Source organism: Topomyia yanbarensis, chromosome 2, assembly GCF_030247195.1.
Source record: "Topomyia yanbarensis strain Yona2022 chromosome 2, ASM3024719v1, whole genome shotgun sequence".
Lineage (NCBI taxonomy): Eukaryota > Metazoa > Arthropoda > Insecta > Diptera > Culicidae > Topomyia > Topomyia yanbarensis.
The window spans coordinates 16,175,368-16,199,526 of record NC_080671.1 but is presented as its reverse complement, the minus strand read 5'-3'; the positions used below and the strand labels follow the sequence as shown (position 1 = coordinate 16,199,526).

At 40.1% G+C, this 24,159-nt stretch overlaps 1 protein-coding gene and 1 long non-coding RNA gene across 3 annotated transcripts in view; one reads left to right on the top strand and one right to left on the bottom strand.

The window, feature by feature from the left end:
- The window catches only part of LOC131678912 (uncharacterized), a 144,341-nt gene that overhangs the window by 2,513 nt on the left and 117,669 nt on the right, over nucleotides 1-24,159 (top strand). The gene's annotated exons all lie outside the window — the stretch shown is intronic.
- Nucleotides 8,807-24,159, bottom strand: part of LOC131678909 (protein bowel) — a 170,111-nt gene continuing 154,758 nt past the window's right edge. Inside the window, exons 3-4 of one of the 2 annotated variants that reach the window (XR_009303756.1) lie at nucleotides 18,826-20,401; nucleotides 8,807-9,582 (exon numbers count right to left, since the gene is read on the bottom strand). Coding sequence is in view for 1 of the 2 variants with exons in the window: in XM_058959345.1 (XP_058815328.1) it covers nucleotides 19,027-20,401 (1,375 nt within the window). In the remaining variant the exon portion in view is untranslated. The remainder of the gene's footprint in view (nucleotides 9,583-18,825; nucleotides 20,402-24,159) is intronic. The other variant, XM_058959345.1, reaches the window with a different exon arrangement.

Genomic DNA, 24,159 nt, shown 5'->3' with positions numbered 1-24,159 from the left:
TTAGAGCCCCAGGTTACTAAACTGTCAAGGAACGGATTGCCGGGCGGAATTCGTCGGACCCGCGTGGAATCTTTCAAGACCATCGACCTGCTCTCGCTTTCAATTCTTTTTATGCAGGCGTGGTAAGGGCGACGGTTGTAATATAATAAAACTCTGGTGTTGGTCGGCTCCGCAAGACAGAACAGGGAACTTCTAAAAACGATAATAAAGGAGATGGGCTAAATTAGGATATATGTAGTTTTGATAAAAATGTAAATGAGGGACATATATGGGAGATCGCGATTCGCCAGAATATCACGAACTGGGACATTGGACGGTCTACCTTGGGCCCGAAGGGAATTCTTTAACTGAGACCTGGCGTCACAACGCCCGGCGCACACCCAGACAACGTGCTCGATGTCGTGATAGCCCTCGTCACAAGCGCACAGACTACTCTCTGCAAGCCCAATACGCCGCAAATGCGCTTCCAATGTGTAGTGGTTGGACATAAGCCGGGACATTACACGTATGAAATCTCGACCCACATCTATCCCCCCGAACCAAAGCTTTGTTGATACCTTTGGGATAATCGAATGTAGCCATCGTCCAAGTTCCCCATTGCTCCACGAGGTTTGCCAATTGTTGAGTGTCCTCTGACGACATATACTTAATAAATCGTCGAAGCTGATTGGTCTTTCGTATGTCTCCATCTAATGCGCCCACCTTTGCTAAAGAGTCGGCCTTTTCATTGCCCGGGATAGAGCAATGAGAGGGGACCCAAACAAAGGTAATCGGGTAAGATTTTTCAGATAACTTGTGCAGAGACTCCCGTATCTTCCCCAGAAAATACGGGAATTGCTTTTTAGGCTTCACCGCACGAAGAGCCTTGATAGAGCTGATACTGTCAGAAATGATGAAGTAGTGATGATCCCAAGGATATACTGAATAGCAGCTAATTCGGTGACGTAAACTGAAGCAGGATCATTGAGCTTGAATGAAGCGGTGACATTATCATTGAAGATACCGAAGCCAGTGGACCCATCGAGATTTGATCCGTCGGTGTAAAACATTTTGTCGCAGTTGACTTCTCGGAATTTATTATAAAATATATTAGGGATCACTTGCGGGCGTATATGGTCCGGGATTCCACGAATCTCTTCCTTCATGGATGTGTCGAACAATACAGTACAATCAGAAGTATGTAGGAGACGGACGTGGTTGAGATTATATGAAGAACGATTGATGCATGTAGTCGAAGTACAAGGTCATAAATTAAATTAAGCTCGACTAGCCTCTCGAAGTTTTCAATCACCAACGGGTTCAAGATGTCGCATCGGATGAGAAATCGATATGAGAGTTCCCAAAATCGATTTTTCAGCGGTAGAACGCCCGCCAGCACTTCGAGACTCATCGTATGGGTAGAGTACAAGCAAGCCAAGGCAATGCGCAAGCAACGATACTGGATTCTCTCCAGTTTGATGAAGTGTATGTTCGCAGCAGAGCGGAAACAGAAATACCCGTACTCCATCACGGACAATATCGTTGTTTGGTATAGCCTGATCAGGTCTCATGGTTGGGCACCCCACCATGTACCAGTAATTGTCCGGAGAAAATTGATCCTTTGTTGGCATTTCTGTTTCAGATACCTAATGTGACATCCCCAGGTACCTTTAGAGTCGACCCAGACCCCGAGATATTTTTTTCAAGAACTGTTTGATCGTTACACCCATTAATAGAAGCTGGAGTTGCGCTGGCTCACGCTTTCTAGAAAAGACAACCAATTCAGTTTGCTCCGTGGAGAACTCGATACCCAGCTGGAGAGCCCAAGCAGACAAATTGTCCAAAGTATCTTGCAATGGTCCTTGCAGATCGGCAGCTTTGGGCCCTGTAACAGAGACCACCCCGTCGTCTGCAAGTTACCTTAGAGTGCATGAATTGGCAAGACAATCGTCAATGTCATTCACCTAAAAATTGTAGAGCAGGGAACTTAGACATGAGCCATGGGGGAAACCCATGTAGCTAATTCGTGATGTCGATAAATCATCATGCGAAAAATACACGTGTTTTTCAAACATCAAATTTAGCAAAAAGTTGTTTAGAGTCGGTGAAAGACCATGTTGGTGCAGCTTCTGAGAAAGAATTTTGACAGAAACTGAACCAAAAGCCCCCTTTATATCTAGGAAAACTAATGCCATCTGCTCTTTGCTAGCATAGACCATTTGAATTTCTGTTGAGAGCAACGCAAGACAATCGTTCGTCCCTTTTCCTTTGCTGAAACCAAATTGTGTATCTGACAGTAAGCCATTTGCTTCAGGCCAATTGTCGAGGCGAAACAAGATCATTTTCTCAAACAACTTTCGGATACAGGACAGCATTGCAATCGGTCGATACGAGTTGTGGTCGGAGGCTAGTTTTCCTGGTTTTTGGAAGGCGATGACCTTCGCTTGCCTCCAGTCATGAGGGACAATGTTACCCTCAAGAAACTTATTAAATAAATTCATTCCGTCTGGCCCTTCGAGTTTATTGTTACACGACAAGAGAACAAGTGAGAACTCCACCATCGAAAACGGTGTTTCGTCCGCGTTATCGTGAAGAGACGCGGCCCAGTAGATCTTCTGTGCCAGGGCGGAATCCGCACAAACCTTCTTGGCAAAATCGAATATGCAATGGTTTGAATATTCCACGCTCTCTTTTGTACTGTTCCGGTTTCGTAAGGCCGGGCCGTGCCCGAAAGAGTGCTCATCGATGTTTCTCTCGTTAGCCCGTCGACGAACCGACGCCAGTAGCTACGTTTTTTGGCTTTCATCAAACTCTTCATGCGCGTTTCCGCCATCGCGTACTGTCGGTAGCTAGCTGGCAGCCCATCGTCCCGGATGGTCTTATACGCGGCGGCCTTCTACGCGTACACGTCTGAGCACTCTTTATCCCTCCACGGGTTAGGAGGACGCCCGCGAGAGTTCGCGTCTGTTATGCGTTTAGTCTGAGCTTAAATCGCGGCATCGAGAATCAAGCCAGTCATGAACCCGTACTCTTCCTCCGGAGGAAGCTCTTGTGTTTAATCTACTTTTTCGGATATCGCAGACGCGTAGCTCTTCCAATCAATATTTCGTGTGAGGTCATACGAAACATTAATTGTATTCGATGGCCCTGAACAGTTAGCAATATTAATTACGATCGTCAGATGGTCGCTACCTTCCACACGCTATCTAACCGCAGCGATGGCGAGCAGAGGGACAGGTCTAAGGCGCTCAGACGCACTGGAGGGGCAGGAATCCGTGTCATTTCACCAATATTCAAAACGGCCATATTGAAGTTGTAGGGTAGATCGATTGTCGTCATGAAGGCAACTCCATGCCGTACCGTGGGAGTTGAAGTCACCTAAAACTAGCCTCGGTGCGGGAAGGAGTTCCGCAATATCGCAAAGCCGACGGTAGCTAACTGAGGCTCTAGGGAGGATGTAGGTGGAAGCAATGCAAAGGTCTTTGCCTTTAATTCTGGTTTGGCAAGCGACAACTTCAATGCCTGGTGTCGAGAGGAAGTCGATTCGATTGAAAGAATTTGGATCCCCGAAAGTACTCTTCCGTAAGAGTCTTCTCGATCCAAGCGAATAATATTAAAATCGTGGAAGTGTAGGGTTATTTCTTAAGTGAGCCATGTCTCGCATAGTGCAAATGCATCGCATTTCAAGTTCATTAGTAAGATTTTAAATGAATTGATTTTCGGGATAATGCTTCTGCAATTCCACTATAGCACAGTGATTAAATCCTTGACCTCGTTCGAGGAATTCGCCATCGAAGGATACAATCGCTAAAAGGAGGGGGCATTTCGCAGTGAACTGTATCAATAATGTTTTTACTGCGAGGAGAAAGCTTATCCAGTTGTTTTTAAGAGGATCAGAAATATTTATTGCTGTAAAAATACGGTCCACAATGTCAGAGAAATTTATTAAGCCAGCGCTGGTTTCTTTTTCTGACTAAGATATGGGAACACTTAGGGTTTTTGATGTTCCTGGAAGTGCTGGGAACTCCTTTTCTGAGCTCAGGTTACTGAGACCGGGAGCGACTTGCGTCGGTTTTGCACCAGTTCTTCCTTGAGTAGTTATTTTAAGGGGGGCCATGAAAAGACACCTTCTAACCTTTACGACGAAGCTTGGGAGAGGAAATGTTCCTCCTTTGTCTATTGCTTGTAGGCACGGCAGAAGATGTTCCCTCCTGGGGTTCATCACAGTCGTCTTCGTCAATAGACAAGTTGGTATAGATGTTCGTAGAAACCAGTGGCATAGCTATCTTAAGCATTTCTGCAAAAGATCGCTTAGAGCGTCCCTGAACAGAACGCTTAAGGTTCACCTTGCGCTGTTTGTACGCGGGACATGAAGGGAGATCATGTAGGTTTCCCCCACAGTAGAGACACTTTTCGACATTTCTTCCACAGGAATTATCCGCATGATTCCCACCGCATTTCCCACAACGGGCCTTATTTGCTACAATGGGAGGCTGTGTGTCCCAATTTCTTGCAATTAACTACAGCTCATGAACCGCGACACAAAGAGGCGAACACGAACCTTGTCTAAGATGAGGTTCTTGGGTAGAGCAGAACCGGCGAAGGTCACCCGATAAGAGTCTGAGTTGACATATGTTTTCTTCCCGTCAGCTGCGACCGATGCTGAATGCAAACGTTTGCACTCCAGTATCTTCACTGACCTAAGCACGGGGTCTTTGAAACAGCCAGTCCCATAATTCTGCAGGTTCGCAACTCAGACTCGAATCGGAAACGACCCCACTGACTTTCACCCTGTTAGCTGGAATATACACCCTGTACTCCTTCGTATAGGGCCCGTAACCAGCAATATCATTTGCCTGATTTAAACAGCTTACAACCACCCGAAGCTTATTAGGGCGAATTTTCGATATTTCTGTCACAGCCGAATACCAATCCGGCAGAACTAAAGAAATCTGTAATAGATTCAAACACGTTTTGTCTTTGGTCCGAAAAAAGATCACAAATGGCCCGGTGGCTGAACTCGGATATACTTTTTTGCTGGGGGAGCCTATTTTGTTTCGACGTCCATCTCACCTTGAGATGAACCGCCGTCAGGGGAAGTCATTTTTGAACGGGCCTATTGCCCAGTGCACGTTAGTAAAAGAACCAAGAAGGGGAAACGTAAACTAATACTTAACTTGTGTATGTAACGGTATCCAGACGGCTTACTAGAAAAACACTGCTTCACTGGTCACTGACCAGATAACGGTACTCAGAAACAGAAACACAAAAGAAGGGAAAAACACTGAAACCTCGAAGAGGCGGAGAGTGCGCAAGATAACCTAGCACGCGGATAGCACTATTGTTTTTCGTTTTATACTGCACATACTGGCAAAACACTTCTGTCTCGACTGAGCGCTCAAAAACGAATGAAATTGCTTAGGGCATGTTCAGCAGCGAAGTATTTTGAACAGGTTGGTTTTTTTTAATTTTTTTTATATTATTTTCTATTTGATTATATTTTTTTTAAAGAACAGGTTGGTTTGAATTTTAAAACTGGTATATGGCGTCATTCTCTTTGTAGCTTCATTTGAAACATATTTAGAGCTGAATTTTGAATATGTGAACAGTAGGGGAGTCCGGGGCTAGTTGGCGGTTGGGTTTAGTTGGCGGAATCCCTTTTTTTCAGTTTCTATTAGACATATAGCGCTGCCTCTTCCTGTGTAGCTCAAGTTATGTGAAACCCATTATCCAGTGTGTTTTAGTTGCTAAACGATTTGTTTGGTGGAAGTTGTGAGTGATATTGTGTTTTAGAGCATACCAAGTAAATTTTCTAAATTTTAAATACTTTGCGTTATTTAGGGTGATTTTCAATCTATTTCCCGAAAAATTATATTTTTCGATAGCGCGTGAAAAGAGCTTTCAGTATCCGTATAGATATTACATCTATCCACAAACAAAAGATATTTTTAAATAGTTTTTAATAATATCGTCAATGCAGGAGATATTTATTCCGCCCAATCGCATAAAGAATTTCGAAAATTTCCTTTTGAATAGGGAGTACGAGTCAAAGTCAAAACTCCGGGGTATTGAAACTGAAATATAATAGCAAATGTCGGATAATATACAGTTTTCTTGAAAAAACATTCAGCACGTTCCAAAAGGACACTTGAAGTAATTGCATCTCCATTTAATTGCTTAGTTTTTGGAGTGTCCACACATGCCGCCAACTTACTCCGGGGCCGGGGTAAGTTTGCGGGTTTTTCGCGTCACATATGTTTGTCTCTAAAAATGGAGACATTGCATCAAACACTTTTAAAAAAATCAGAGATGTTGCCAACAGTCTGCTCTTTCATGCCGCGTGTTCTATTTTGCAAGATCTACCTATATCAAAGCGGTAATAATTGAAAACTGAAAACACCACCTACTAGCCCCGGTCACCCCTATTTAGCACAGGCACTGAGATTCGATGGACTAGGAGAAATAATTTAGAGTCAAGTGACGCACAGTGTCGCATAGCCGGACAAAACCTCAAAATTTTATTTTCGATTTTTCATGATTTAACATTTTTCTCTGTTTCTTAACAGGTTGAATAGAGTCTTCCCAAAATATTTAGTTCCGAGGACGATTTTTTACATGACTTCAAAGGTGAAATAGATAATGAATTCTGAAGAAAACTATTTTCAAACATAAGTTATTCAAATGAATATATCTTTTTAGTTAAGATTCCGATTGGGATTAAACTGATTTCATGTGAAAGGTTATTCGCTGGACTTATAGCTGCCATTCGATTTAGACGATACAAGCCTTGCTTCTCGCTCAGACATGAAAACAAATAATAAATCGAGCAATAGTTTAAAGTTATAATGTTCAAAGTGGCTGTACTTTTTTTTGAAACGGTTCGGAAAGATCGGTTGTTGTTCACGATACTTGAAAATTAGTGCACTTTCAGAAAATGAATATCTTGTTTTGCCCCTTTCTGCCCCGAGGTATGAAAAAAGGTGATTTTTCATGATACGTCTGAAGGAGACGCATGGTAGCCTTTGACTACCCAGGGTTCGCAATATAATTTATAGATGTGTCTTATCATTATCAACAATTGAAAAAATATGTATTCTGCTAAAAAAATCACCGCACCTAATTTTTTTAAAATGAATTTTCGGAAATAGTGCACTTTATATTCGTAAATGTTGAATTTTCGAACCACCCTAAGTGCCAAAATTTTGAGGTAATAAAAAACAAAAAATAAACATCAAATATGAATTCAGCGTCACAAAATTACCCTAATGTGAAGTTTTCATCAAATTCGGGCCACTTTTGAGGTTTTGTCCGACTTTTGTATGGAAGGTGATCACTGTGTGATGCCTTGAGAACAAGTTCAGGACTGGCTCAGTTCGAGATTCTTTATGTTGGCAGTGCTATAACAAATATAAAACTGAACATTCTGAAACTAGAAATTACTTTCCCAAGAGCAGTCTTAGCGGGTGTTCTTTTTAGCTCAAAATGATGTCTTTAGTGTTATTGAACGCAACATTATTTTCTTCAGCCCGAGTGTCTGTGCTACTCTATGTATTTAAAACATGGTTCTGAAGGCTCCGGTGTATACTAAATTGCAACAGTTGGGAGCAGGAGAGTAAGCTAGAATGTGATATAGAATGCGCTTACTGAAGGCTGTCTAGTCTCCAGCCGTAATATGATGGATAGTTTCAAATGTATTCGCGAATCACTTTGCACTATTGAAAAGCTACATTCTTTATGTCACGGTTGTGTCTCAACAACCTTTAATTTTATTATGTGGCCATTGGAGGGAGATTATTTATTTACGTGGCATGCGCGTAAGCGCCTCTGTTTATGGGTCCATCCAAGCCTTACGTAACAGCAATAATATGAGTTATCTGTAAACAACCTATAAATAAGTCTGTCAGTCTACCCGCATCCACTGGTACTGCCACAAATGGTGGTGGCTTCCTACTATATTTATATACATACATACATACATACATACATACATACATACATACATACATACATACATACATACATACATACATACAAATGCATCCACATGGGGCATCTAAAATATGCAGTATTTGCGAATTTACTATCTGCGTATTGTTTATTTTGTAATGATTTTACTGAATATTCTTGCATCCATAAGTGAATAGAACGAATTTCAAAGTTTAGACAAATTACAGCGCATGAAACGGCGATTGCAAACCACTTTTTGTTGCCTAAATGAAATTCTCCGCGTATGTCTAGGTACTAAATTATCCAAAACCTGTACAAACGTGTTTTAGGGCAATTCGAACAAACCACAATTAACAAAATACTTACCATCACCAGCACTACAAGAATACCAGATGAGTCGCATGGCATCTAACTGGAGCTAACCAGTACCTAATTCTAAAGAAGCAATGAAACTAAACAGAAAAAAAAACTAGCGGCACCACGAACGGAAGTAGAGCAGTGGACAAACTTTAGGTCTATCAAGAGTAGACAAAAATCGGAGAAGACATAAGCCAAAACAGATAATCCGATTAAGGTAATAAAGTTTAACGAAGCAGAGTGACGGGGGAGTGACAATTCTACGGCGGTATTTAGCTGGCCACAAGGAGCAGAGGCGAGCGGAGCTTGGGTCTTTAAAGTATCCCTCCGAGCGCACCTTTGTCTCCAAACTGGCAATCGTTGGGTCATTTTTCTTCTGTCCGGTTCGTTTCAGATTTGTTTTTTTTTGTGGTCTTCTTCCGATGGTTATCTCTCCCGAGTCGAAGAATGACGACATGGCTTTTTTATAGAGGGAATGAAAAATGGAATTCTTTCTCGTGCTAGCGATAAAGCAGCAAACCAGTTTTGTTTCGTATTCAAAATAAATTTTCAAACTTTTTATATTTATTTGACAAAATCGTTTTCATCCAGATAAGTACAATTGGCCGCTGTTCGTTGGATTCCCGTTTGTGAAACGTGGAATGAATTATAACTGCTTAAACAAATCACAAATAACTTAAACTTAACTCGCCTTACTAGCGTTAATCTGAGATTAGGCATGATTTATTCTATTGTAAACAGCTGAGTTTCCTTCTTAACCTAGGTATTGTATTGATCTAAAATAACGATGGCAAATTTACATGAAATGACGCCATTTTGAACGGAGTTAGAAACAGTGTTTTAAGACTAAAAGTAAATACATGAAATCTAGAAATTACCAGATCCAACCGTTATAAATTCAGCACGTCTGCATAAACCTATAATCTTAATCCTTACTTTATATATCACTAACACTGTCTTTCGTTGTTATTATCCCCACTTGCTGTACAATTCGATTGCAGGGCAATTCTCAGCGTTGCCAATGATTTCGATTTTTTCTATTCATCACTCGCACAAAAGACCAATTTTATTATATTGTTCAGCTTTTCTTCTTTTCAAAAGCATCACGCAGAGCTTGCACAGAGAATAATCCTTAAAACTATCAAGTTTCGTCCAGTACGATTCATTCTTTTCGCTGCGTCCATCCACAACCCAAACGCTTACTAAACTTAGCATGTTCTGTTCAGATACGTACTCTACATTCATTGTTCCCTACTTATGCCTGCGACTACCATACGATGCTGTATGTATAAATCTTCACTAAAAATAGTATAAAAAATAAAAATTATGAAACCACCAACACTTTGTGTTGATTTTCTCTATCCTACAACGTGTGGCTCGTTACACTTTTGAAAACTAAGTTTTACACAGTTTGTTCATTGTCTCACATGTGAACCAAGAGCGCCCGGTCCCATCTTCCACCTTGCAATTTTCCTCCACCAGCTTTTCCGACTAGCTGTATTGTGTCCTGCAGTGCATGACAGAGTGGCACCATATTCCGCACATCCATCAGCGTAAACCAACACTTGACCGGAGGTGTTGGATTTCCCAATACCCAACCATTAAAATCGATATGGCCAACACGTAGTGCATCGGCCGACGGTGACGGCGGCAACGTGGCGGGGAAAAGTCAGTCTGACAAGAAAACACGCGGGGGAAAGAACTAAACAGAGGGATCACCATTTCCATCGGCGGCATCAGCAGCAGCAGAAGCACTTGACTTCAAAACAAAAGTTGGAACTGTGAGTGACAAGTGAGTTGTTCGGTAGCTTCTGGTGCTTCTGATGGCTGAACACGGATTCGGTTTCATCGGTTTTTACTGCTGTTGTATATATACCTATGTAGGTAGTGAGATGGGATTTGCCATGGCGTCAGGTTGCACATTGTTAGTTGTTTTTGTGAAAAAAGAGGTAAACAAAGCAACTAAAAGCCATTGCTTGGCTTTCGGGGAAAATGAACCTCTCCGATCGTAACCTAGGAGGTATATGGTTTGTTCCAGTACTCGATTCTTGATTACAGTTGCTCCGAAGCGAACAGGAGCGAAGAAAAGTTTGCTCCTGTTTATGACGGTTTGCTACCAGAAGTGAATCCAGGAAGTTTACTTCTGGAATAAATCAAACATACCCAATTTTTTTATTCGTTACTCATTTTTGAGGAGGATAGTTGGAGAGCTACGTTATCCGGAAGGGTGTCCAGAATTTCGCGACGAAATTCTATGATGGGGAAGGGTGTGTTTAAAAGCATTAGCAAAAATGCCACGTCATCTATGGATGTCACCCAACCAGCGCACAGTGGTCCAGAATGCAAATTTAGCAGGAATTTTAACAGTTATGTGTCCAACAAAAAAACACCTTTAACAGGCCAACGTGGGTACCCGGGTACCCACAAATTGAAATGCTCATAACTATGGCTTCCGTTAACCGATTTGGACACTTTTAGATGTTTTGAATTCAGGAACTCGTCCACTTTTTGATTCTGTACAACAGAACGGGAATAATGGATCTGGTTTTTGGTAATCCGGATTTTCCCGAATAATGTTCCAGTACTAGGATATGATTTGTAAATTTTAATCATATCCTAGCAATATGAGTATCAAAACTCTTTAAATTGTCTCGGAAGTCTGTTTTTTATTGTTACAGGACCCTATGGCAATTTGAAAAATGGAATTGGAATGGAATGGCCACTCACGGCCCCACGGGAACCTGCTCTGGAATGTCCGTTCCGGGGTCAAATTACCAAATGGTTCAAAAACCACGAGATACAGCCTGCTGATGCAATTCCAAGAATTTTGATACCCATATTGCTAGTATTCCATTGAAGTTCGCAAATAGTACCCCAGCACTGGAACCTGCTTCCGGAAACCCGGATTCCCGGGAACCGAATGAAGTAGCCCGATTCATTTTTACCAAGTCCAAAAGTGGATGAGTTCCTGAATCTAAAAAGGCCAAAAGTATCGAAATCGGTTGAATATTACCTTAGTTATGGGCATTTTAGTGTTGTGGGTACCCGGGTACCCACGTCGGCCTGTTACGTAGTAAAAAAATTCAGGAGCCCCTCCTCACTCCCACCCTTACTATATCAACAATATTATTAACCCAAAAGCTTGACTTAGTGAAGTTCTAAGATGTCACAAAGTTTCAATTTCCAGCTGTGGATAAAACATAGGAATTTAATTAATTGAAACATAAAAAGGTACCCGGGTACCGCGTCGGACACACAACGGTTAACTAAATGATTTAGCCCTATAATATGTTTAGGAAAGTTGTTGCACTTTGCATGGCCCTTGTTTTCGTTTGCATAGAAGATAGGGTGGGTCTAATTTTAGAAAGATCAAAAATTTTACTTATAAAAATGTATCTTTTCAAATATTATTATCTTCGATTAGGGCACTTTACTATAAATATCGTTGCTGCCATACGAAGTATCATAGTATAGATCACCAAAAATGTCAATTCATGAAAAAAAAAATTAAAATCAATATCGTTATTGCCATTTTTGCTCAATTATATCTCAAATCATGACCTTATATGAGAGGCTGAGTGCAATAGTAGGTTAAAAATTCACATTCGCTTGCAATTCAGAATTTTCACAGACTGAAGCAAAGGGTCCTTGAATGAGCCAACTCCATACTTCAGCAGATCTTCACAATTACGGCCCCCTGTCGGAGATTACACCATCAATCTCTACTTCCGGGCGGGTACATATACAAGATACTTTTCCGTGAAAAGTTCGCAGCGAGCAATCATATTTATCTGTTCAAGATAACTCACAGATATCATACGTTCACCTGGCCGGGCCATGGTGATATCGGTCACAGCCGGGTATCGTTTAGTTGGCATCGAATTCGAAGACTATAGCAAGAGATACGGAATCCATTTAACCATACTGGACTCAGGAAATGGGCTCGTTGAGAGGCAGAACCGATCGCTGTTTAAGAGGCTACAAATAAACAGCGCTTTACTCAGGGATTAGAAACAAGATTTGCAAGATTGTTTATCAATGTATTACACTGTATTAGGTAACCGGGAGTACACGTACGAGGTATGGCATACCTATTCCAAACGGATCCTCTGCTCAGAGCCGTCGAGAGCCGCGTCGGACCTCAAAGCTTGTATTACTGCCAGGCCTTTATAAATCTAATTCCTCTAGTGCAGTATGAGTTAGTATCCCTTCAGCCATGGGAAACTCGTGAGTCCGTGGTTTCTATTAGGCTCCGGTTGACTCATATTGCCATACAGATAGCGTGCCAGACAGGCGAATTTCGACAGCTTCTTATTCCGTGATATCCAAATAGGGTAAAATTGCCGCATAGTTACAAGTTTATTAATTTGCGGGCATTCAGGAATTAGTAGCGTCTGGCTCAAATGGCATATTCCCCATGTAGATCGAAGATCTGTGCCTTGCCATGAATTGTTTTTTCATCATTTCCCTCATGAGAAGGATTGGGGAAGTGGTAAGGTTAGGGGTAAAGAAAATAGGATCTGCAGGTGCTACAATAGCAGGAATAATATTTCTAACCCACGGAGGGATTAAGAGTTTGTGTGAGCGGATATATTTCGTTTCGCGAAACAAACGCTTCTGTTCCATTGATGGTCTGGAACATAAACAGCACGCTGTGTCTAACATGGTGAAATTGTATGGTGTAAACATTGGCCATCTTTAGCTCCATTTGTACTTTTAACAATAGATCTTAAGGAACGTCTCGAAAAGTAAATAGGAATATATTTTGACCGAAATAGGCCTTTTTCTGCTTGTCACTCATTTTTTGCAGTAGCTTGGAACATAATATTTTGCTTCTACTGTGCAGACAAAACGACACATGAATTGATTTATTTGCTGGTAGTGGTGGAGCAGTTTTTGGCTTTTGTTGAAAGCAAATTGAGAAGGTAGCAGATGCAGCTCAAAATTCTCGTTTAAATTATCAAATCAAAAAGATTTTCTATTTACCTAAGTAAGCTGTGAGAATATGTGGGACGCGATAACAACATAGACACAGAACACAGTAATCAGACGCAAATAAAACAACTGTGAGTACAGTAGGCAATTGAGCACTGCTGCTGTTGCATGAGCTGAATTGATTTCATTTCTTTATTTCGCAAATTATAATTGGGTTCTTATAGACATCACACGCATCTTTGGTGAGACCCAAAATCACCGTTCTATCTCAACACAATGCATTTTTAGAGGGAAAATTCTTGTACGTGCTATAACAATACAAAAATATAAAAATTAACCATTTTATTCAACGGTTAGTTAAGCTCAGTCTATCTTCTCATCTCGCCCAGAGTAGAAACTAAAAATCGTTCCGCTATTGATATACGGTAAAAACGACTGCAGACGAATTGTGTTATTACTAAACGTGCAGAGATACGCTTACACGAATTATCTCCACACACTCCTGACATCACGATTAACAAATTTGTGTCAAGATACGGAGAAGTGTTTTTCATAACAGCTGAAACTTCGCATTTCCCGGATGTCCCTAACGTTGTTCTTATGGTGAGAATGCTTCCGTACAAATCAACTCCACCACGTAACCATTTTATGCGGATCAACCGAAAATGGGACGTTTAATCAGACAACACTGATTAATGATTATGCACCCATGGAAGATTCCTATGCACGAATTCTGCAAAAAGAACTACACCACGGAAAACTTTGAGCAAAAGAACAAAAAACTCACCTGCTATAACCGTAAACAGCACACCGTTATCTTATGCTAAACCACAAACGGCTACAAAATCAATATCTACGGCTCTGACAGGAACAACTATTCACTCAACAGCAATCACGCCCAGTATCTCCACGCCAACAACCAGCACAACCAGCAAAGAAGCGAACGTAGAAGAGGACGGATGCGTTTGTTCGTGCGCTCGTATTCCTGTTTGGCGCTCTATTGCTTTTTTCGAACATACTTTGAATTGGCTTCTCAATATTTCGTAGTATATTCCTCAATTCAAGTAATAAAACTCGCTTTTTTAACTTGTATACAAAGTAGACAATTCCCTTAAGAACGTTTGTTTTAACAAACACTTTCATCATACAATAATTTAATAAGATGAACGCTTACAAACAAATTACTATTGATATATTTATTGCTCTTCTATGAATACCGGACGTGTTCGCCCATCTACCGGGTAAAAATGCGGGCCCCAAACACGACGCGGGCCTCAGGACAATTTCCCTGGCTGACCCCCCCCCCCCCCCTCTCATCGAGCCTGACTTTGCTACATTAATAATGTATGACTCGGTTGGGACGACACATGTGGACACACAACTTGCTTCCAACCAGAGATGTCAGATTTGAAGAATTGTCTTCATTATGAAGACATTTGAAATGTTGTGAAGACGTGTTTTTTTTTCATTTTGAAGACAAATTTATTCGAATGTCTGATTTCTGGCAGAATTCTTGCTCAAAATCAATAACCGATTCCGAATCCTGGCCGTTGAAGACAACTGAAGACATTTTTTTCGAGATTTCATCAAATCTCAACGTTTCATGCATTTAAAAGTCATTTGGCATCGAAAATGCAAATTCGAGTTTGAAACTTTCCCTTACTCCCCCCTTTGAGAATTTTTCATTTCAGTTTTTTATAAAATGTAAAGACATTTGAAAAAGATACCTGGTATTCCTGCTTCCAACTACATTGGATTCGGGCGATTTGTAATATGTAGAGCAAACAAGGGCAGCCACAAAAGATACCCTGAATAGTGGTCGCAGTGCGAAGTTTCCCCTAACAAAAAATTGAATACGAAAGACTTGAAAGATTATTTTTAAATTCGCCGTAAGAAATCACAGAACGCTTTATATTAAATATCGTTGCTGTCATATGAAATATCATGTTTTGTAGTGTAGACCACAAAAAATGGCAAATACAATATATTTTATATCGTACAATAATTACTGAGAAAGCAGCTTAATTTCAGTAAAAAGTATCTATATAGCTTTATAACGAAAACACCTACAGGTTCAGTTTATTGAGACGAACTGTTGTCTTTCATGATATCTGACAGTATTTTTGAAGCCATCTTAACGAAAAATTCAAACAGTAAACGTTATATAAAAAATCAATTTTTGAGACATCCTAACTTTTTACATTTTTTGCAAAAGAAATGTACAGGATTCGCTCAAACTTTCAAAACTTTTTTTTGTAAATGTCTTATACCATTATTCTTATTCTCCAGTTTTTAAAAAAAAATATTTTCTTCAATTTTCTGAAAGACTGTAAAACTCTCTCGAACAATTAAAAAGTAAGTTTGCTGATTTTAACAGACTTAGAACCACCCTAACCACTATTTAAAATAATAGAAAAGACATGCAAGGCGAAATTTTTTTTTCATGAGAACAAAACTATATATTTTACGTTGTCCACCGTGAAAGTAATTTAAACATACTGCTAAGGGTTAATTTGTTAAAAAAATCTTGAAATCAATTTTGCGAAGTTTACGAAAATATCGTAATCGCCATGAATCATGACTTTATATGTAGTTCAAAAAGAATTATCTTTCGTTTGCCCGAATCAGTGAAATTGGTATTGTAAAAGGCCACATTTCTGGCGAAAAAGCCGCTCATAACTTTATAACAATAATAGTTAGAAATGCGGTGCAATGACACAGGAGGGATTCCATGAGAAACCGACCGACCGCAAAATATGACCATCGTCGATTCGAATGAAACTTTACATTTGTGTTCGGTTTATGAATCTCCATGATTTTTTTCTGGCAATTTCAATATTCTAATACAAGAGCAATCTTTCAAAAGGGCGTAGTCGTTTCTACGTGCAATAATTTCAAATTTTTCTTTTCTATTTTATACAGTAAAACTATCTGAGAACGAGTTACAGGGAATGAATACTTCGGCACGAAAAAATATGCACTGAAAAAAATGTTGTGTCATTTTTCACAAAAACAAAAAATTATGATAAAAATTTAAATTACACAAAAACCATTTTTTCTAATTTTTTATATTTTGTCAACAAAAATCTAAGAGAAAGGAAACATTTTGAATGTGGTTTTATGATGGAGAAATTATCAGCAAAAATGTTTTTCTAACAATAACTTTATACATGTTTCTAAATTTCATGCTAATTGACATACAAAACTGTAATTTTATTACAGAATATAATTCTAAGTATCATTTTAAATCAAAATGCATTTAACAAATATCTTCCAAAATGTGATAGTTTTCGAGATATTTGAATTTTGCTGCAACAAAAACAAATAATTCATGTAATTATGTCCTTTTTAAAAGTTATTCGCGTTACTCCATTATAAATTGTCAAAAGTCTAATGTTTATCGTTTTAAAGACACAAAAGAAGCTTTTTCAGTGTAATTGGGTCATGGAGAAGCTTTTAATGAACAAGTTTTCCTAACAACAACTTTTGACAAATTTTTATAATTCATGCTGTTTGCAGTCAAAAGTACAATTTTATTTTTGAATATGATTCTAAACACCATTTTAAATCAAAATGCTTATAACAAAAAATTTCTGAAGTTCTCGAGATATTTTAAATTTTATTTTAACCACACAATTATTTTGTTTTTTTACGACCTTTTCAGAAGTTATTCGCGTTTCTCCATCGACAACAATTAGTTTTTCGTAACGTCCATACCATTTCCTTTAACTTTCCCATTGGCATCAAGGCGATATTGTAAACCGTTTGAAAGCTATACAAAAACAATCAAAATATGATTCAACCATAGGATCTGATGATTAAACTATATAGTTGAATTATATTTTGGTTGTTTTCATGTAGCTTTCAAATGGTTTACAATATCGCCTTGATGTCAATGGGAAAGTTATAGGAAATGTTATGAGCCTTACGAAAAACTAATTGTTGTTGATGGAGAAACGCGAATAACTTCGGAAAAGGTCGTAAAAAAACAAAATAATTGTGTTATTATAACAAAATTTAAAATCTCTCGAGAACTACTACATTTCAGAAATTTTTTGTTATAGGCATTTTGATTTAAAATGGCGTTAAGAATCATATTCAAAAATAAAATTGTACTTTTGACTGCAAATAGCATGAATTATAACAATTTGTCCAAAGTTGTTAGGAAAACTTTTTTATTAAAAGCTTCTCCATGATCCAAATACACTAAAAAAGCTTCTTTTATGTCTTAAAAACGATAAACATTAGACTTTGACAACTTATGATGGGATAACGTGAATAACTTTTAAAAAGGACATAATTACATGAGTTAATTGTTTTGGTTGGAGCAAAATTCCAAATATCTCGAAAACTGTTGCATTTTGGAAGATATTTGTTAAATGCATTTTGATTTAAAATGATACTTAGAATTATATTCTGTAATAAAATTACAGTTTTGTATGTCAATTAGTATGAAATTTAAAAACATGTATAAAGTTATTGTTAGAAAAACTTTTTTGCTGATAATTTCTCCATCATGAAACCACATTCAAAATGTTTCCTTTCTCTGTATATTTTTGTTGACCAAATATAAAAAAAATAGAAAGAATGGGTTTTTTGTAATTTAAATTTTTATAATTTTTTTTTTGCGAAAAATGACATTTTTTCAGTGTATATTTTTTCGTGCCGAAGTATTCATTCCCTGTAACTCGTTCTCAGATAGTTTTACTGTATAAAATAGTGTAATCGAACAAAAAATTGAAATTATTGCACGTAGAAACGTTTACGCCCTTTTGAAAAATTACGCTTGAGTCAAAATAATCTTGTTGACTGTGGAAAATGTTTAATCTTCCATGACGGTTGAACCTGTAAAGTTTTATCGGAACGATTTTAGAGATTTTCTGACGGACCTTCGTGGAATTCCTCACAGATAATTCGACCTAAAACAATTTTAAAATCGTCTGAAGACTGCTTCAGTTTTAAATCAATACCGAAAAAGTTTTATGAATACAACAATTTTTCTAAGAAACACCTTAAACCTTCATTTTAAATTTCTTGTGCATTGAAAAGTATGACAGATAGAGCTTACCTGTCTTCTGCAAATTTTTTTAAAATTTGCAGAACGACAAATTTTAGAAAAGGTTACTGGCTTTATATAGAATGACTAAAAGGTAAATTTTTTGATCTTAGTAAAGTTTGAACCACTCTTAAACAAAAAGAAGGAGCTCCTAAACTAAGAAAACTTTTTCACAGACATAATAAGGCTAAGTTGTTTAGTTTTAATAAAAACTTAAAATCCCGGCTAAATTTAGATTCTGGACAACTGTGCAATTTTTTGATATCTACGATTTAATGAAATCTCCAAGTTGGTTCAGATGTTTACTTCAATTGGGGTGTCGAATCCTATCAGCAACCCAAACCCCCACAAGCATCCCGCCAAAAATTAATGCTATCCCCCCCCCCCCCCCCCCCCGAGAACTTGTATTGAGCGTATACCCTCTCAAGTTATTGCAAAGCAAAAATCAGCATTTTCGTCGATAGCAGAATAAAGCACCAGGTGGAAGAAAGAACCGAAACGCTCTTCACGCTCAACTAAACCGATTTTCCCTTTTCCTCTCCCACACCCACCCCCGCAAACACACAGGCACTGTTACGTCCTTGCAGGGGAGGGTTGTCGTGTTCTTGTACGTGTCGTTGCGGTGATTTTGTTTGTATTTTTTTTTGTACATTTGTAGCATTCATTAGCATTAATTAACCGTCTCCGGTTGATTGATTGATTCAGACGGTGGAGGCACATCCACCGTTCGTTCGTACCGCTCGTTGCTTTGTCTAGCGGCGCATGATATCCTCTATGCTGAATCCAGTCTTACGTGGTGGTGGTGGTGGTGGCGCTGGCAGCGCGGCCGGTTGTTGCTGCTGCTGTTGTAGCACGGATGCTGGAGGTGGCTGCGGTGGGTTCGCTATCGACGATGGCGATGGGACAATCGCTGGTGACGATTGTGCGGCTTGTACGGTAGTTGATGACTGCGATGATGATGAACAGTGAACAGGATTTGGTGACGATTTTGCCACGGAAGAGGGTAGATTGGCGAGATTGATGGGTAGCTGAGTTGGCGGGGGTGGAGGTAGCTGGAGTGGTAGGGAGGGCGAGGCAAGGTGAGGTGATAGAAGAGGAGATGTTGGGGACATCATTGGAACTGATTCATGAGGGGGAGCATCCGGTGGATGGGAGCTCGGTTTGTGGGGTTCATCGGGTGGTTTCATTAACGGACGTTGATTCATCATCGCAGGTGAAAGATGAGTGGACATCAGATTGCGGCCCATGATTGGGTGTGCTTCACCATCCGGACCCATGGCACGTTTCCGCAATGGAATGGAACCGAAGAATGGGCCACCAGGTTCCACGAGACCACTTGTAATGGTGGATGAAGCTCGACCGAGTAATCCCATTTTGTGATGTAAATCCCTTCGAACGTGAAGCATGGGAATGAACATGTCATGTGGATGCTGTGACGAAAGTCCTGGCCCAGGGCCACCAGTGGTCAAATCTTCCCCACCGCAGTTCTGTCCCATCAAGTGGGGCGGTAATGGTGGCAGCATGAAAGTTCTACTTCCATAGTCATATTGTGGCCGCATAGTGTACGGACTCTTCGACCCGGTGGGTCTCTCGTGATGGCACTGGACTACCGGTGTTGGATCTGGCTCGTGACCGGCTACACTGATCGTTTCATCTTCATCATTCTCTCCGTCGTGCTCTAGTGGATAGTCATCTTCAAGTTCAGCAGATACGGGCATGTCTAATGGTGGGGACGGAGATCTGTTTCGACCGGCAGGCGAATGCACCGGGGAATCAACCTCCAAAACACCTTCATCTTCATCTCCACTGAGATTAGGATCATCATCTCCAACATCCAACGACTCAGCCGGAACGTCTCCGACCGTGTGGGTTAAAGCGTGACGCCGCAGGTCACAGTTTCTTCGGAACACCTTTCCACAGGAATTACATTCGTACGGTTTGTGATCCGTATGGGTCAGCAGATGTGTTTTCAGGTTCGAGCGTTGATTAAAACTGCGATTGCAAACCGGGCACTTGTGTGGCGACTCCTCCATGTGCAGAATCTTGTGGACGGCCAGCGTTCGCGACTGGCAGAAACCTTTGCCACACTCGGTGCATTTGAATGGCTTTTCCTTCGAATGGATGTATCTGCGGAAGAGAAGAGAAAACAACACGCTATAAGAAATATCGAATTACTACCTTCCAGTCGAAGTAAGTTACAGGGTCTGGAAGCGGGCAACTGTCCCGTGTAATGAAATCAGTTCAGTCCCTTGGTCCCCGCCAGCTCTTTTCATTCGCATTCAACTTTCAACATGCAAAATATTTTGTTCCAATTATTGAAGGTTCTCCTGCGCTTCTCCGGCCTGACAACATGTAGTTTCACTACATACCACGGTCACCGCCCGACCAGGTCCACACCGGAGAAGTAAAACGACGAAGAACGTTTATCTTTTCCCCCCTGTTTTTTTTTTCTTCTCTCGCCCGGACACGACGCTTGTTGGCCGCCATCTTTCGAAGAAATATATTTATATGTTGTTTATTTTGTGTTGTAGCCTCCCGGCCCCACGTTCCCAAACCCCCGCAAGTCCACGTGGTGGAAGGTATCAGTTTTACTGCTTAGGAAGCTTCTCGGTTGAATGTCTACTATTTAGATGGGCTGCTGCTGCTGCTGGGGAACCATTTATTGCGACGAACAGCCAGAGTGAGAGAGTGCCTCAAAAAAGAGCCTTCGAGACCGGTGTCAGCGTGTGCTGGTAAAAAGTGTTCAAAGCGAACGAAGAAAACTGCCTCAGATGGATGGACCCGACCCCAAACGGGGCTTCAATTCGGTGTTGATTGAGAAGAAATTTGTTGATCGAATTACATAACTTGAGGGTTAGGTTTATCATTTTTGTTAGTTGTGATGAGCCAGAAATGAGTCCTATTTTAGCAGCTTCTTCGAAACCATTCATCAACGGAATTTGTCAAACAGTTCATAGTTTGGTCCTCCGAGGGCCAACTCTTTCGAGCGGTTAACTCAAGTAAGGCAGTAACAAGCTTTTATACATGGTTGGTATGGCATGTTTTCGGGACCGACTACTGATCCACAGCATTTTTTCGAGTGCATTGCACTGTTTTGTCTGTGTACTTCGTTAGGCTTACAATTTTAGGCCATGTGCTTTGTTTTCGATGCTGGTAACCGAAGTGTAGTCTAATATACAACGAAAGTGGAATGAAGCGATTTACTGCAAAGAATTTCGCACTAGCTCGGTTACGATTTCCAAATTCCACAGGTTACGGACTTTTTGGGAGGTTGTTTCCATGTATGTTATGAATTTCAAAACGTCTATATTATGAGTCGGAACTTGAATTGGCTCAATGATGTTTTAAACATAAAATAGATATGATTTGCATTTGGTTAAACCCAGGTTCGGTGAGAGAAGCGGTCAGCAGGCGTAGCTGCCACGGGGCTCGGGTCTTATTTGGGGGCCGGCATTTTTTATAATTGAATGGAAAAGTTCGGAAATGACCCAAAACCAATAAAAATAGTGTAAGTCCAGTCGATTGCGGACTTTACTAGAACCATGGCACTTTTTTTTAATTCGTTTATTTGGCACGGCTCAAAGCGTTAGCTTCACGGAGCCGTGGGTCTTTTATGTATTTACATGATGTAAACAATAAAAATAACAAACAATTAATGCTAATATCAATCCCGTACGCGCGACTTGCATTGCGCGCGGAGATCCGTTTTCGTGTCGGGGAAATCCTTGCATTCACGTCAACTATATCAAGGGGGTCATTTGTATCTTTGTCGGCTTCGCACATGTCCGGGTCATCATCGGTGTTACTGCCTTGATGTTCGCGATCAGGCGTTGTTCTTGACTTCTTTCCCTTTCGGGTCACGACCGTGAACCCTTCTTCATTGCTAGTAGCTCCCTCGTTGCTAGAATTAGCTGTTGAGTTTGTGGTACTTGACGCGGCTTTCGCAGTTGTCATTATTGCTTGAAAAGCAGCCACAAATTTGGCAATCGTTTGTGGCTCAGGGAATGATATTGGAGACTGAGTGTTGGTATTTCTTTCTGTAGATGAGCTTTTTTTAGCGGTTTCTGGGCAGGGTTGTCCGTAATGGGCCGTTTGTTCACAGACCTGGCACGTGTTAGTTTGTCCTTGATATGTACATAGAGTTCGCTGTATAATGGTATCACCCCTTCTGTTGTGTACTGCAGGGTAAGGTAGGAGGGAATGGGTTCGTCTACCCGCATTCTCACCACAAAAACACCATTTGAAATACCTGGAAAGTAGTTCCTCCACTTCTCCGAAATACGACATGAATCTTTTAATGGCCACTTTGCAAGTACGTGGTGCCAAATCATGTAATTTAACTTCCACGTTTCCATTATCCATATACACAAGGATCTTGATTTTTGCGGTGTCATAATCCAGAACGTGTTTCAAGTTGTTTTGCGAAATGAATCGTTTTGCCTGGGCGAATTTGTTGAACGTTATCAGCACCGCGTGTCTGACGTGCTCCAACTGAATGAAACTGACGTCTGAAAACCGAAGCTGCATTTTCTCCTTCAGCAAATGTTCCACATCACCAATACTCGGTCTTATGCGAAAAGACCGGAAGTCAATGGCCACCGTGTTGGCCCGAAGAATCACATTTTGTTGTCGAGACTCAGTCATCTTGATAGAATAATAGAAACGGTTCCCTTTGTTCTTCAGACAAAGCACACAAGAAAAAAGCAACTGCTTGCGCTGGCTTGGGTAGCAGCAGAGAGCACACTGGTATTGTGACTGATGCCTTTGGTGGTTGAGAAAAGACTTAACCATGGCACTTTACTAGTACACTATCAACTAACTTTGTCCCGTAAGAACTAGCCCGACTAGAAAATGCCCCGAGGCCCGGGGCCCACAGTACAAAAAAACCCATAATTGAAAAATTAGTTCGAAAACTCTACTTCGGGGCTAGGTATTTTATATATACAATGTGTATGCAAAGTTTGAAATAAATCGATTAAGTACTTTTTGAATGGTAGTTATCACTGTAAATCGTTTTTCCAGAAATGTTCTACAAAAAGCTTTGTCACCAAGTTGCTTGTTGATAATTTTGCATGAAAAAATTACAGAATGTTAATGAAATGACACATTATAATGCACAAAAGTTTTGATCAATTAGATTCACTTAAATTTCTTTAAAAAAATCACAAAAAAACCTTAACACCACCCCCCTTAAGGCCTACTGCGGGCCATGGTTCTGCTTGTGATGTTAAATTTACGGGTCAAATGTGCAGACGGAGGGACTTTACGATCGTGTGGAAATGAGCTTTTATAAGTGCTACCCGATCAGAAAACCATATCAAGAATATATCAAAATTTTTGATCGATTTGATATTTATATTTTCATATATGTCGCTTGGAACAAATTATGATTAAAAAAAATTAAATCATGTATTGATTTGTCAATATATCATATTTATATCAACTATATCGTGTCTTTTCAACATAGTAAGGATAACAAAATATTATCTTTCCAAGACAGCTTGGCGAAGCTAATACGATGCTACCAGAGACGGATCCTCCCAAGGACTGGCTCCAAATTGCATTATTAGTGGTCTTATCTTGTCATAGGTTGGAATGTAAATACATAAGAGAATATACGTTTTGTAAAGTTAGTCGCCGATTACAGATCACAACAGAGAAAATGTTCCGCTGTAGTGGACGATTTTCGGTATACGACAAACCGAAAGAGCAACTCGGTCAACCCTGAAGAGGCATGGAACCTATATCAACTGCAGGCACACTATTAAAGAAGAGTAAAAGAGAGAAGAACATGCGAAAGAATATGAATATGCATTTTAAAACTATAAAGGATGTAAAATGAAAAACAGGAACGCCTTACGAAGAAAAAACAAATTATAAAATTA